At 41.9% G+C, this 15,007-nt stretch overlaps 1 protein-coding gene across 6 annotated transcripts; it reads left to right on the forward strand.

The window, feature by feature from the left end:
• Positions 1-383: 383 nt before the first annotated feature.
• Positions 384-14,953, forward strand: LOC140578576 (uncharacterized). Of its 6 annotated transcripts, XM_072700112.1 has the most exons (6): positions 384-617; positions 738-768; positions 8,657-8,716; positions 9,152-9,311; positions 11,700-11,829; positions 13,172-14,953. In XM_072700112.1, exons 3-6 carry the CDS (start codon positions 8,697-8,699, stop codon positions 13,393-13,395), a joined length of 534 nt encoding a protein of 177 aa, XP_072556213.1. In that variant the 5' UTR covers positions 384-617; positions 738-768; positions 8,657-8,696; the 3' UTR covers positions 13,396-14,953. The 6 variants fall into 6 exon arrangements, with proteins under 6 accessions (XP_072556213.1, XP_072556212.1, XP_072556214.1 ...); XM_072700111.1 differs by lacking the exon at positions 738-768 and having other exon boundaries at positions 385-617; XM_072700113.1 differs by lacking the exons at positions 384-617; positions 738-768 and adding an exon at positions 4,731-5,474.
• The last annotated feature ends 54 nt before the right edge of the window (positions 14,954-15,007 follow it).

Raw genomic sequence — 15,007 nt, forward strand, 5'->3', positions numbered from 1 at the left:
AGATCTTTGTTTGGGGGAGTTCTGTAATCATTGTTTTGTACACAGAGCTGAACTCCACAAACAGTAGGAATGGTGCTTTTCACATTTATATTACTGTGAGTAAATTGTAACATACTGCGATGAGTTGGGTTATTGCGCCCCTTGGTTCCGGGATAGGCTCCAGATCCCCATGACCCTGTATAAAGTGGTATGAAAAATGAATGAATAAATAGTAAAATTATTTATGTTATTCTGTAAGGGTCTTTGTATTTCTGCTGAGAAAAATACAATCGCAAATAATTATTTATTGTGGCATGTGACCTCCTTGCCGACAGGTGGCGCGTAATCGTTCCGACATTACTGTTGATCGCGCGTCGGTGGTCCCTCGTGGTTGCGTCGTTTGCTCATGTTTATGTAGTCGTTCTCTGTAGTAGGTAGTGCCGTGTTTTCGGAGTCATGGCCATATGGGCTTTTTGAGGCTTCGCGACGGCAGACGACTACCTAACCACCGGAGGACTTGGTTTGTGCTAACTGGAGGGGCTAAGCCTGACGCTAGCATGCCTCGTAGATAACTATCCGGATGTGTGTGGGTGACACGGGAATGGACATGAGTCTGTAAGGCTCGCGCTACTGACTCGGTGGGTGAAGTTTATCTTAACCAGCTTGGTTGATCCGCTTACATGAGCCGAGTTTATCGCTGTTTTCTGCAGTATCGCTAATAAACTGCTAACTGAAGTATTCTTTGTTATTGGCTACAGCTCAGCTTCCAGAAATTAAGCCGCATTAACAGTAAGTAATTTAGTGAGATAATCCGTTAGTTGCTAACTAGGTATTATTCTGCGCGTGGTCGGCCCCAGTAATGTTTGTATCCCCCGTGTAGATTATAATTACGATCTCAGTGCGATTGGAGCAAAGAAAGCTGTTTTTAAATTGTTATTGTTGCCGATGATATTTTTAGTTATAATGTTGGTAGTTAACGTTATCTTAAACCCAAACGGATGCTTATTGTTCAGGCACATTGCCTCATGCTGGCTAAACTACCGCACGATAAATACACACTGCTTGTTTTGGTTGTTCTTTCTTGTATTTGTTTATATTGTGCTTTTATTGCCCAGTAATATTTGTTTGCTGTTGTAAAACATTTACTCTGGGATCAATAAAGTTTCTTGTCTCTATATCTGCCTGTGTATCTATATACGTTAATCTGGTATTATGATTCGACTAACTAGCAATGCTCGAAAACTGCTGACCCGCCATTAGAAAGCAGGATGATTTGTTTACTGTGTTTGGCCACCACAAACACACACCCCTCCATCCGTCATAAGCTACTTGGCCGATAGGTGTTAGCCTTGAGGAGATGCCTCTTCAGCTTTGTTTATCGAAGCTGACACTAAAAAGAAATGGCTTACTGCCTGCGTGCGGGTGGGTGTGTACGTGTGTATACGTTGCGAGGTGTATTGCTTAATCGTGGGGCGTCTCCATAAACGTAGGTATAAAATACAGCCCATATTAAAAGATCTTAAGTGCCACTTTCGTATTTATGCAAGTGTAAAAGGTCGTTGTCTATAAATGTCCGTAAAGAACATACATATTTCTATTCCCGGTCCAGTATGTTACAACGATTAGCAAACAGCTGCAGATCATTGTGAAATGTATTTGCATTAAGTGTAAGGTGCATAGGAAGTAACAGGAAATGTTAGGCGTATGGTATAATTAAGGGGAAAAGACGAGCTTTTACAATTGTCAGACTGTTCTTTTCTGAATTACGGTGCTCCGTCGGACTCAAGACAAACCGCGGGCACGCAAAAGAGGTGGAAGTGAGACTGCGTGTCTAACCCAGAACAGAACAGCTCAAGGGGATTTCCAAAGTCTGTGGGAAAGAGCCTGTGTAGCTGCATCATTTGTAATCTTCAAAAATTCTGCAAAACTCATCCTCCTTGTCAGTTTTTAGGTTTTTAATCAGTTATCTTCCGGTGAACTTAGCTGTTTAAAAGCACTTCGTTTTAAAACTAAGAGTATTTCGTTTTTTGGATGCCTTTTAAACTGTGCTTAGTGTAAAAAGAGTTTCTGTGCGAGAGTTTGAAAATTTGGAAGCTCTGCATAGGGCGTTCTGGTGAAGGGCAAATACTTGTGACTTTAAGTCTGCTAGTTTATATTTTGTTAGGGTTGGGGGTGTTCCAGTACCTGCCGTAAAGGTAGTTAACTGGGAGAAATTTCCCGGAAGAAAATGAGCTGTGTGGATGAATGAAATTGTCAATGGAAGCAGACAGTGAAATGCAATGCGAATGTCTATTTGCACTTGGGTGTGGTGCGTATATTTTGAAAACATTGCTAATGAAATAATGGAATGCAAGATAGGTAATCTAGCATAGTCATAAGTATCCTCTATTGAGTGTTGTTTTTTCTCCTCCCATGTAATACAAGTGGAACAAAAAACAAAAAAAAAAAAAAAACAGATTTTGGGTGTTTTTAAGCTTAGCACCAGTCTATCCACCTTTTAAAATTAGTCATTTTAGGGAAGCTCTTTAATATTTTATACTACCCAATGTTACCAGGAGGCAGGGAGTTTAACTGTATTCAATTATATAGGCTTCTATTTCTAAGTATGTTTGTGACTTTTTAACCATGTTTCAGTAGCAATTACTGCTTCTATTACAGTAGTCTCCTGAGTTGCCACACCACAGGCTTGCATTTAAATATGACAGATTCATTTTAGTGTTTTATCTTGGCTGCCGTCCTTCCAAACACTTGCACATTTTCACTGATTATTATTGTTTTGCCCCTGATTGCTGTCGGTCATCTAAAGACCCCTTATGATCACTGAATGCACACGTGTAACCTATTCCATAGTATGTTGTTTCCACACTCTAATTTTTCTTCTCCTTGTAGGAGTTGTATTCTCTTTATGAGAGCAATTTGTGTCTGTCCATAAGTATAGTATTGTAAATCATTTCAACATTTTTCCTTCCCTCTAGCAACATCTGACATTTCATTGTGAACTTAATTGAAACGTGACCGTTTTTAGACATCGCATTCGTGTGTGTGTGTGTATGTCTTGGAATGCACTAGCAACCATGTTTTGAGCTTGTCTCCCGTCTTGTGCTTCCTGATATTGGCTCTAGGCTTGCCAGATCCCTGCATGGGATACGTGGTTTTGAAAAGTGTATGGATGGATATTGGTTTTGGGTACAAGTAGAAGCAGGAAATGACATCCTGACGATCTCTGTTTTGGCTTGAAGGCCTCCACTATAAGTAATTGAGTTGAAGACTTCAAAACTCCTTAGAAAGGGCCATTTTATGTAGTCCCTATTTTATTATAATATTTTGTTATCCCTGTACTGAACATTTAATACACTACACACCCAACTTAAGTCTACAATCCAAGTAGTCAGGCAGAATGTTCTGACAGGTAATTATTTTAATTTTGCTTATTGAGTTTATCTTTGGTGACCTTTAGGATCACGACTGAGAAAAACATGAGACAATCTTTATAGATTGTAACAGCATTTGCACACATCTTTCAGCAGTAGACAAAGGCAGCATTGTCTAATAGCCCCAGTGGGCATTTGGGGTGTCTGGTTTGAGTGATATGACCTTAAAGGCATTTATGCAGCGAAACATTTTACCAAAGAAGGAGATCTCCGGATATTGCGGAATTCCCCACCAAGCTGTCAGAGAAATCTGTCTTAAAGGTAGTGTGGGCTTCGCTTTGATGTCAGGAAAGAGCAGGTTATATTTAATTAAATAGAACTAGATTACTTTTCTACATTTGAGGATTTTTGCTGTAAGATTAGTTAGATTAGGGGTGAACATAAACATCCAAACCTTTTTACTAGTTTCCAGTAGGTAAGTACATTCAGTGGAGGAAAGTGCAAATATGTCCCAAATAAACTTAAGATTCAACTAATCGTGTTTGTCCAGAAATGGCACATTTTAAATGAAAATAAAGGATATTTCTTACTCTTTTGCCAGCTTATGCCTTATTTATTTAAAAAAAATGCACTGAAATGATCTAATGAAATGCAATGATTTTTCAGCTTTCTTCTGATAAAATATTGGTCCATTTCATCTTCGCTTTTCTCACAGAAATCTGTAAAACCCCACTAAAATAGGTACCGAAGTAAAGCTTAGAAGACATTTTTTAGATTTGTGGTGAAATCCCACGTTCAATGGTGAAAATGAATGTGAGGTCTCAGAATAAAGCATCCTTAGAAATGTATGTTCTCTGCAGTGCTTGCTCTTCATGCTTGTTGGTTCTTGCTGCTGGTTTCCTGTATTTTGAGCCAGTCAATACATGAAAACTGCCTGTCTGACTCATACAGAGTTCTGAAGATTGTTTTTCATTTATTTTTCGCTTTTATTGTTTGAAGCATCTTGCCTGCACGGATACACCGCCACAGTGGGTGATAAACGTGTCCGTTTTTGTTTACGGCTATAGCACTTGAGCTCTCCTGATGGGTGTGAATGTCAGCCACACCTGCCAGTGTGACTTGCTGACCTGCAATTTCTCTTTTGGGATGAATAGCTTCTGTCGAATGTGCACATTTTATACTTTTGGTTTTCAAGCCAAATCATTGTTGTATTGCTAACAGTCATCCTGTTGTTTTGAAGATAAAATGTTAGAATGCAAGAAACATTGCCTGCAAATGAAATGAGAATTAAACAGCTCTTCAGTTAGTAGTTTTCTCCTTCAACAGCTTGTCAGAGTTTTTTTTTTTTGTGGGGGGGGGGGCTATTGATGCTAATTTAAATTTAAAGATAGGTGTAATCAGAGAGTATGGGGCATTCTGAAAGGGTGATGTATATTAAAAAAAAAACCCATCCCAAGTCATCTTGGTGCAGCTTGGCTGGGCGGCAATGGTTTACCTTATGGGTCACCCCAGGCACTCATAGGTAGGAGGAAACAAGTGACTCATTGTGTTGCAAGTCTATTTTTGGTGACGGCGTGCCAAATTAGTGTTTGTGGTGAAGGGAATTCAGGAGTTATTCTAACTCTTATTTTTATTTCACTCTGTTGCAATTATTGTACCATGATTATGCCCTGTTTTGGTAAGCTGCTCATGGATCTTGCTCATGTTTGCTACAAGTGGGTAACAGGCAGTACTTTTTGTGCTAGTGTAGTTAACGCATCTTGCTACCTTTTTCTGTTTATTACAAGTACTTGGTTTTCTAGAGAATGGACTAAAACTGGAAATGGACACGCACTCAATTTAAATACCGTGGCGTGGGTTTTGCATGCCTTCTGTTGTGTAGCTTTGTCAGACGTGTGCATAAGTGTAAATTTGTACAGGTGATAAATGTGTTAATACACATTTCTTACAGTCAGTAAGTTTTGCCTGCCTCCACAGAGTGCAGTGTGGGAGGAGTTACTGCACGTTAACTTCCTAAGAAAGAACAGGCACATGAATCAGTCCTTTCACTTTTACATCGCATGTCTTGGTGAAGGTCATGGAGACAGCAGATCTGGAAGTTCTGCCCTGTGATGACATTCTCTGGTGAGTACGGCAGGCACATGCTGGGTTAATATGTCAGACACAATTTCCGCACGTCAGAATTGGAATGTCAGTTGAGGCCGTTTTCGGGTTCGTCCTCACTTGGGTTTTGGGGGATTTTGCTAGAATTCAATGACTTCCTAATTGTTGCCATGTTATTCAACCTACACACGTGATCCTGCATTCCATATACTGTTTTTGGTGTATAGGACTTGTTAGGGGGGTATGTTTTGTTAGTGTGTCTTGGAAGTTTCATGGTATATTTATAGAGAAAATTATACTAAGATTTTGTGAGTGAGCTTGTGTGTTCTGGCAGTTTTATTTCCTGACAGCCCTGATGAAAATATTGAATGAATGAATGAAATATTTAATGAAATATTAAGACGTCAAAGACCAGTGGTCCCTCCTTATCCGCAGTTTCACTTTCTGTAGTGTCAGTTACCTGGCGTTAACCATAGTCCTAATATATTTAATAGAGAAATAATTCAGAATTTTTTTAAATCTTCCTTTGTCTGGTGTATCTATACATGAATCTACATTATTATATATTACATTTTTAAAGTTGGTTTTATATTCTTTGCTTTGTCTGAGAATGGCTTTTACCTGTGTGCTGGCTATGATAGGCCTGTTGGACAGTATTCTGGGGTGAAGCTTCAGCATCTATGCTGGTGTAAATACACATAGACTCCCCAGCCCCAAGCAAACCTACAGCCTTTTTATCATTGTTTTGTCGTCTTCATGTTTGTTTGTATGTTTTCTGTATTCTGTATTCTGTATTGTGTACAGTAAATGCAGCACATTGGGGCATGAGGGCGTCGTGGCATCTTCCCTGAATGAGCCCTTGGTTTCTCTGGTTTTAGTTTAGTGACTGATACTTTGAGTGCCAGCTACTGGTGTTGAAATTCCCTGCGATGATCGTTGATTTGCAGACACGGCTTAAGTAAGTTCAGTGTCGCAAACTCAGTGAAAGTATTGCCAATCTGCTTGCTTATTGTTTTACCTTGTGAGTCGCCTAAAGTACCTGTTTTTAAATGCACTTCTCAATAAGGTAAGGTGAACGGTTTAATTTTTAACTCCTGTTATTCCTCCAACCTGGGATTTTCACGTCTTTTCTTCCAGTTGTTTTATTTCCTGGTAATTGCAGTTCAGTTTAAATTCACATAGGTTTGATTTGCTATGTGAGCACGGGAATCTCCCTATTAGAAGCACTGTAATTATGCTGATTTTGTTCACTGGATACCATCTGGTGAAGCCAAAAGACCGATATTCATTTTAATCTGTACTTTAACGCTACCAAATATTTAATATACAACTTTTGAGTTGAATAAGATATGGAAAACAAATGAGGTGTTGATTATGGGTAGAAGGTGATCTTGAGACGGGCCTGGAGCTGTTTTGAGGGAGTGTTCCCTAGGAAGTCCTCCAGTCCGCGTCCGATCTGTAGGCATTGAAGAGGCTGACGCAGACATGCCCCTGTCGACTTGCCCGGGGGGTGCATAGCTCTGGGTGACATTTGCCCCATGGATCATTGTGTTTGACACGCTGGCTCTTCCTGATGGGGAAGGCGTCCTGCAATATCTTGGGAGAGTCTGCACCGAGTTATCTCCCAGTCTTCTGTCAGGGATTAATGCTGTGCAATCATGGATTTCCAAGTGCCTTATTCCTGGGAAGTGCCTGCTGCACTTCGTCGGAATCATGGTCGGCTGCCCCCCGGTCGCTGTCCCCTGAGCCGCCCTGGCACGTCCGACACCAGCAGCGTTACACCCTGCCAAGTTTCCCTTTCAGAAACTTTCCGAATGACGCCGGCTGGTGGCAGCCCACGTCGGTCCGGAAGCGCGGCCTTCATGCCCACGCGCTCTCAAAAGCTGCATGTCAGATTGGGACTGTCCCTGCTTACAAACTTTGTTCATAATGCTGATCCAGAATCAGGTCTTTACTGGCTTACTGGACTTGTCATATAACTGTAAAATTTAGTTCCTTATCAGAATGCAAACTCAGTATGATTAGTGGTAGCTTATCAGGGCTGGTTTCTAACTGCAGGAATGGTCTTTGTTTCCTCGTATCTTACCGATACTTATTAAGGGTGACCTGATCTTTTACTTGTTTGTTTTTTGTTTGTATCTGAAATGCATTCTTATGAAAGCAGTATGGATGGCACAGTGGCTTAGGGCTGCAGTCTCACATCCTGTGTGTGTGTGTGTGTGTGTGTGTGTGTGTGTGTGTGTGTGTGAGAGAGAGAGAGCGAGAGAGAGAGAGAGCGAGAGAGAGAGAGAGCGAGAGAGAGAGAGCGAGAGAGAGAGAGAATGAGAGAGAGAGAGAATGAGAGAGAATTTGCACATACCACTTGTTACATGGGTTTCCTCTAGGTTCTCCGGCTGTCCGGTAGTCCAAAGGCTTTTACCTTGGCTATTTGGTGTCTCTGTTGCCAGTAGTTTGCACCTGCCCGCTGATAGGCTGGCATCCCAGCACGCCATGTACCCTTTGCTCTCTGGGCGAAGCTCCAGGCCCTCCCCTCACCCAGTCCAGAATGAGTAGCTGGAAGATAGATGGGTGGATAAACCCTACTTTTCTAGTGAATCTGAATTTGATGTCTTGCTCTGTGTTGAATGGAAGAAAAAAAACACTCATGTTAAAGGCAGGCATAGCAAAGTTTTTCTCTCTTGCTCATTATTCTGTTTTTATCTTGCTTTTTAAGCAGACTACAGCTAGTGTCAAGACTACATAACTAGTGTCAAGTATTTGCACGAAAGGCAACAGCACTGCGGTGGAGATTAGGCAGAGTTTCCTCTCTTGGCTCAGTGTTCTCTGACACGGAAACTGGGTGGGTGGGACGACATTACTGAACACGCTTACATTACAGCAAACTCTTTGTCACATCCTTCTCAGTCTATAGCACATGGCTTGTCCTCCTCGGTAATAACAATTGGAATTAATATAATTGATGCTCAAAGGCCCTTTTTTGGTGTATATGGCACGGGGTGGAGTTAGACAAACCTGATTTGCATCAGAGGATAGTTTCCATTTTGAGCAATGAGGAAATTCAATGATAATGCGGCTAACACAACGACTCTCAAGGCAGTTTAATGAACGATAAAGTTGTTTATACAAAATTCACTGTGTTACTTGTGGATATTGATGGCACTGATGTTGAAACCGTTTTTTTTTTATTTATTATTATTTTTCAGGGACTTTGAATAATGAAGACTGGTTTTCACTGATCCCAGTATGGAGATTTACTGGTACATGTAAGTATGAGTTTTGCACATGATTTTAACTTTTTGCAGTGAATGTAAGCATTGACAACTGTAAAGCTAAATGGAAGGGCCGCAAGCTCGCGTGGCTGAAAGTTAAGAGACGCTGTTAAGCTGCTGTACTTTGCTAGCTGCGACAGACATGTAGGCTGTTCGGAATTAGCATCCCTTGTTTGTTTTTTTTTCCTTGAGTTTCGCAATCCTCAGTTCTGTGAACACCAAACTATTACAGGGAAGGTTTGCTTAAAGCTCCGTTAGTGAGAGATATGGCAATTTTAGGCCAAATGATAGGATTGCTTCGGAGCAAAGCATTCAAATCCCACGAGGTCTGTGTCCACAGCTGCGAATGTTTTTCCTGCATTATCCCTGTTATCCCCGTTGTTTCCAGGGATATGGCTCACTGATGTCACTGTAATTGTTTCCACGTAGAATCGTCATAATTTTCATCATCATAAAGATTTTCTTCTACATCTGCTGGTACCGATCGCGGCAGAGGCAGCTGGCGGCCTACCTTAGCAACCCCCGCAATGCGCAGATCGTCATCGTTGGAGGCAGAGCCTACCTGCACCAGATGTGCGAAAGCCAAAATGTGAGTGTACCTCGGCCCCATGCCACCACCTGCTCCAGCTCAATGGCCGAATGTCGGGGGGGGGGGGGGGCTTCCAGCCTCCTTAAATGGGCCAGCCTGCAGCTCTTTTTGGTGCTTTTCCACTGCCTCCATGAACTGAGCCGTACCGCGAACTGACGGTTTTCCATTGTATGCGAGCGGCACCCAAGCTGCATCCATGGTGACCGAAAGCGTAACCAAACCGAGCTGGTTACATCACCGCCATCCAATTGGTAAAAAATACACTGAGATACCGGTGTCCTGTGCACAGATTATCTGAAGGAAAAAGGTTATATTCTATATATTATACATTTTTAGTGCTATCACACATCAATATGTACTGATGCGTTTCCGATAAATCGGAACTTGAAAAACCTCCTCCTCCGAAGAAAAAAGTTCTATAGAACAGCTGAACGCAATTGATGCTAATTCTGCTAGCATTTGCTACTTGAAGGTGATTCTCAGACGTGCTAGCAGACATTGGCAAGCAGTAAAAAAAAAAAGAATTGTACATACTGTAGTAAATGATGTGTACACCATGTGAACAGTAAACAAATATCTCTTCAGTTTTTCATCTCTGTCGCTCTCCAAACCTGGGAATGCCTTTACTGAGCCGACCCTTCTGCAGTGGAAAAGCGAAGTGAGCATCCAGGCTGCTCTCATGGCGCCTTATTCGCTACAGGCTTGCAGGTTTTCTTTCTTTTTTTTTCTCCTGGTAATACAGAGTGATGGAAAATATTATAGAAGCAGTCAGGTTTGATCTCCAAAAAAGCTGAAAATATTTTTTTTTGCTTTTTTAATTGGCTGTTTTAAAGCATAATTAGTTGTTTGTTTTATGGATATATTTATTTGCCCTACCGGTTTTATTGTGATTATGTACACGCATAGCTATTAAAATGAAATAATTGTGGTGGTGTTCGTCTTTCAAATTATAAATACAAGTTGCAGCCGTAGCTTTTTTTTTCCATAGCTATTTCTCGTCCTGCTCCTGCAGGCATGCCGAGTTCGACACCATGGTGTGAGCCATGTTGCTGACAGGGGAAAGTCGGCCTCCGCTTATTGATGCTGTGGTTTTACAGCAGTTTCGCAGTCCTTAAAAAAAGGACTTTCGGGCAAGGGGCCCCCATGCATGAGATGGGGTGGACACGTCCTCCATCTTTGCTCTCTTTCCCCTTAATGTTCTTTCACAGCTTAAGCTGCCATAACTGAAACCACAGGTATTTCAGCTCGAGCCAAACCTCATTACGCGTGATGACTACTGATGCAGAGAAGCCTTTTCCAACACTGGGAAAGTAGTTATTGTTCATTAAAATGAAAGTGCCTCTTGTGTGTGTCTCTGGACCTCTTGTGATTTGGCTTCAGGGGCTCGCTGAGTCTTTAATAGGCCTGTAATAGGTTCTCTGCGAGCATCCAGCTGAATGCATGGAAATGGTGATCCTAGTAGTGACAGGAAGCTCTAATACACTCAAAATAACTTTGCTTTGTTAAGCCAAGGCCCCAACATTACAATTTAGCTGTAAACGAGAGCCGTAATTGGAAAAAATGGCAGAAGTTTCCATTTTGGCATAAGTTGACTTGAAACATAATTAAATCCCATAGTCCCTTTTTTGTAGCTGTATGTAAATAAAATCAGAAATGAAAATGAGATCAGAATCTTAAATCCTGGTTAGTGGTGATGGGGCAGGCCAGTGCTTTGCAAGGGAAGTGGTGTTTGATTACTGCAAGGTGGGTTTTCCTTGGTTAGAGGGAGCAGGAACTCCTTTGAATGCTAAGAAAGTCACTGTTAGGCTCATCTGCACTAAATGGTCTGCAAAGCCAGGCATTCGTCATACGTGCGGGAATGTTCACTGACTTCAGCAAACAGGAAATGCCTGAAGAAAACGGGCGCAGGGAAGTCCAGTGTATCGTCACTATATATATATATATATATTAAAAAAAAAAAACAGTAAGCAGTAGTAGCTATGAATTGTTTTGTTTTAAATGACACAAAATAATCACAACTTTCCTTGTATGTATGGATAACTAAGGCTTTACATATCTACAACAGGAACAGAGGTTATTAATTTTTAAAATATTTTTACAGAGTGTATTTTCCAGGCAAATAATTTGCACAGGGTTGGCTTCGTGAAGATGCTGGTTCGCCCACATAAGTTTCTTCTGCAGTTACTACTTTCACGGGGAGTGTGATGAAGGCAGAGTATGAATCAGTCCATGCGGATCTGGACGAGGGAGACTGCAACGAGCACGAATATCTGCCTTGGCCCCGCGGCCGTGTCCGTGCGCTGGTGGCCCGCCAGCGCAGCCGCCTCTCCTGCTGTTGCCGCGGCGCTGCAGTGGGTGTTCAACTCCCACATCCATTCTTGTTCACAGACGTCGATCTGGCCCAGCTGGTACGGTGTCCAGGATGACAGCTCCGTCGGCGAGCCTTCCGCATCGCTGCCGCCCGCGCCTTCGTACACTCATCTGGACGTGCCTCCCCCTTACGAAGCCGTCTTGGGAAGTAAGGGAGCGCTCCTCACTCCGCTCTTAGTTACACATGTCACTCTGTCGCCGGCCACGTTCTCCAACCATCTGTCAGACACACACCTTCCTCACTGTCCTTCATGTCTGTTCAGTACTTCCCCTCTAACAGATCAGCTCTGACTGGCAGGCTGGAAACCACCGGCTGCTTTTCATCCCTGATGCTTTAGCGCAAAGTGTTGCAGCTAATATATTATTAGGTGGGAGAATCACACTGACAACCCACCGTAAATTAGGCCTTTATAAATATCTATTATTGAAGATTTTAGAGAGGTCATGTGAAAATGAGATGGTACAATTTAATCTATCTAATGAACGATATAAATTGTATTGTGGAAATACCCCTGAGGTAGAATTAGCATGAATACCTTAAAAAGCTTAAGAATTGACTGGAACTTAGCCTTGCTCAGCCTGTGAGACCTGTAAAGCATACCGATATTTCCTGGTTGATGGGGATCAATCTTCAGCTTTTTTTTTTTTCTTTTTTTTTTTTTAAGACAAATCAATCATTGTCGGCAAGTTACTCTGCAGGTTTTCAAAATACAAATCAACCCCAGTTCTCCATGAGGTCATGTTCTCCTAAAAATGAGATGTGCTGCTAATCCCCCCCATCTCGATATTTCTGGTCCCGAGGATGCCTCGCGTTACGCCCGGATGTGTCTAACCGTCCGAGGTCACATGAAGGACATGGATAGACAGTGTCGGTCAGGCAGCATCTTGCATGTTGGAGCTCAGTCTCACAGCTGCTGACCTCGTAAATCACAGGATCTGGTGCCCAGGAAGATATTCAGATGATGCTTATTTTCTGCCCCAAACCTACCACTTGTCCCTTCCGATTAAATAAATGGTTATCTGACTTAATTTGCTTGGAAGTTATTTTAGGGCTCACAGCAATGACAAAGGGACATCTGACACATGGTAGTGATGCACATCCTTATAATGATCTACCTAATTAGGTCCCTCATGTAGCTCCTCAACAGAATGCATTATGGATTTCTGCACATTTAACACTATACGCTACTTCATGACGCACATGGACGACTAGCTATAACCGTTTATCTGTTATATTCATTATATTATTTGATGGTTCTATTCTAAGCAAGTTATAGTAGAGGGAAGGGTTACAATTTTTGTGTGTGCTCTTTGCAATCTGAACCAACAACCTTTGTATCGTTAGGGCAACAAGCTACTTGTTGAGCTGCAGGAGCTCTTCAGAGGTCTTTCCACAAATGTCATTTATGCTTAAAGTTGTAGGTGTTCCGCTCTGATTGGCTGGAACGTGATAATATTTTCAGCTTGTTTCTCTGTTTCTGATTGGACAGGCGATGACCTGAAGCCTCCACCATACAGTGAGTATGCCCAGAGCGATGCCGTGGGCGAATCGCGAGCCATTCTCATCCCCGAGAGCTGCGAGCCCGGCAGCATCCGTGACGCGCCCCCTCCATACTCGCTCAGCGCCAGCGCCAGCGCGGCACCACAGGAGGACGCAGCAACCCGGGACCTGCATGTGGAAGAGGGCCCCCCAGTGGCAGGCTCGCATCACTAGGCCGCTGTCCTTTGCACTGGTGACTGCCTGGCAGATACGTGCAACATGCGTACGGCCTGGATCCTGTTCCATTCAGACCATGTCGAAAACACGACCGCTAGATTTTTGCCACTGAAAAGTTGAGATTGGAAAGAAATAACAAGCAGAGTTGTTTTCCTGGAATGCTGGCCTTTGCCAAAGGAATACTACCAAGCTTTTGGGGAGGGGGGCAGTGGGGAATTCAGATGTCGGTTACATTTTTCAAAGCAGTGTTTTTACAAAAAAAAAACAAACAAACAAACAAACAACAAAAAAAGAACGCTCCATGCTTCTATTGCCCCCCCTCCCCCGCAAGTGAACGTCATGTAATTATGTCTTTTTTCCTCCAATTTGTGTATACTGTTTTTTTGCCTCATCCAACCATCATTCTGTTTAAGATTATCAAAATATAATGCAGTTTCTTGTACATGTTTGCCATGGAGAAACAATCAGAACCAGAGAAGAAATAATACCTTCTAAATGCAGTTTGTGCTGAATCGCGCCTATAGGTTTATATGAATACTGTCTTTATAAGTAGCCTGTTGGTATCTGTGGACATCAGGTGTGCACACCCTACCCTGCGCTCTCCTTCAGTGAGGAAGGCCTGGGAGAGTGTAATACTATCTTGTGTACCAAAATGACAATAGTAAACTCCTGTGATCTCTGAAGTGAACAGTCCTGTGCTCTATGGATCGTGCATTTTGAATATGAGAGGATAACTTGATGTTTTCACTGTAGTATTTTGAATAATATATTCATGTGCTCAGTAATATCAGTGATATGATTTGGAAGCTGTCCCGTGAAATTAAGCTCATAAATCTGAGATGTCTTGCGTCTGGGGGAAATGACACTGGGATCAAACTGGCATACGGATGGCTTGCCATGCATTGCATTACATTACATTGTGCTTGTATAGCATTTTGGAGAAGTAATAGACTGGTGTGATATATTACATGGACAGTTTGGAAGTTGCTAACGAATGTAGTTATATCTTTAGGCATCTTACAATAGCATGTGGGTCATTTTTTAATTTTTTTTTTTATTAAAAAAAGTCAAAGTCAGTTACATGGGTTGATTGCTGTAACACAATGTACAATGTGAATTGGTTGTTTAACTCCTGAGGTCATATTTCATGTCAAAATTGCAGTAACGGGAATTTAAAATATTTAACCTGAATTCTAACAAAGCCAACTTACTTCGATATATTTTTTATCATTTGTAAACTTGCATTTAGTATTTGTTAGTGCATTTATGTCACTTGCATAATAACTTGAACAATATGTAAAACATAATTGTCTTCCTTTACCAAATAAGAGGGGGCTACCAATTCCATTTGTCTTTGTTTTGGCAATAATTCAGCATAATTACATCCACACCCCTTTTTCCAAGCTTACAGTAGTATCTAAGCATGTCAGAGTAGCAGTAGTGTTTTAGTAGACTGTCAAAAGGCCACAGTTTGATCAGCCGTGTTTCAGCTGTTTGAATTCTGTATGTATATCCACTTCAGGCTGAATTAAAGTCTGCTGATAACTTGTTTTAACCTTGGCCCGCCCTGATATTTTATGAAGTTGCAGCCCCACACACAGAAGTACAT

The sequence above is a fragment of the Paramormyrops kingsleyae genome, chromosome 15, assembly GCF_048594095.1.
Source record: "Paramormyrops kingsleyae isolate MSU_618 chromosome 15, PKINGS_0.4, whole genome shotgun sequence".
Lineage (NCBI taxonomy): Eukaryota > Metazoa > Chordata > Actinopteri > Osteoglossiformes > Mormyridae > Paramormyrops > Paramormyrops kingsleyae.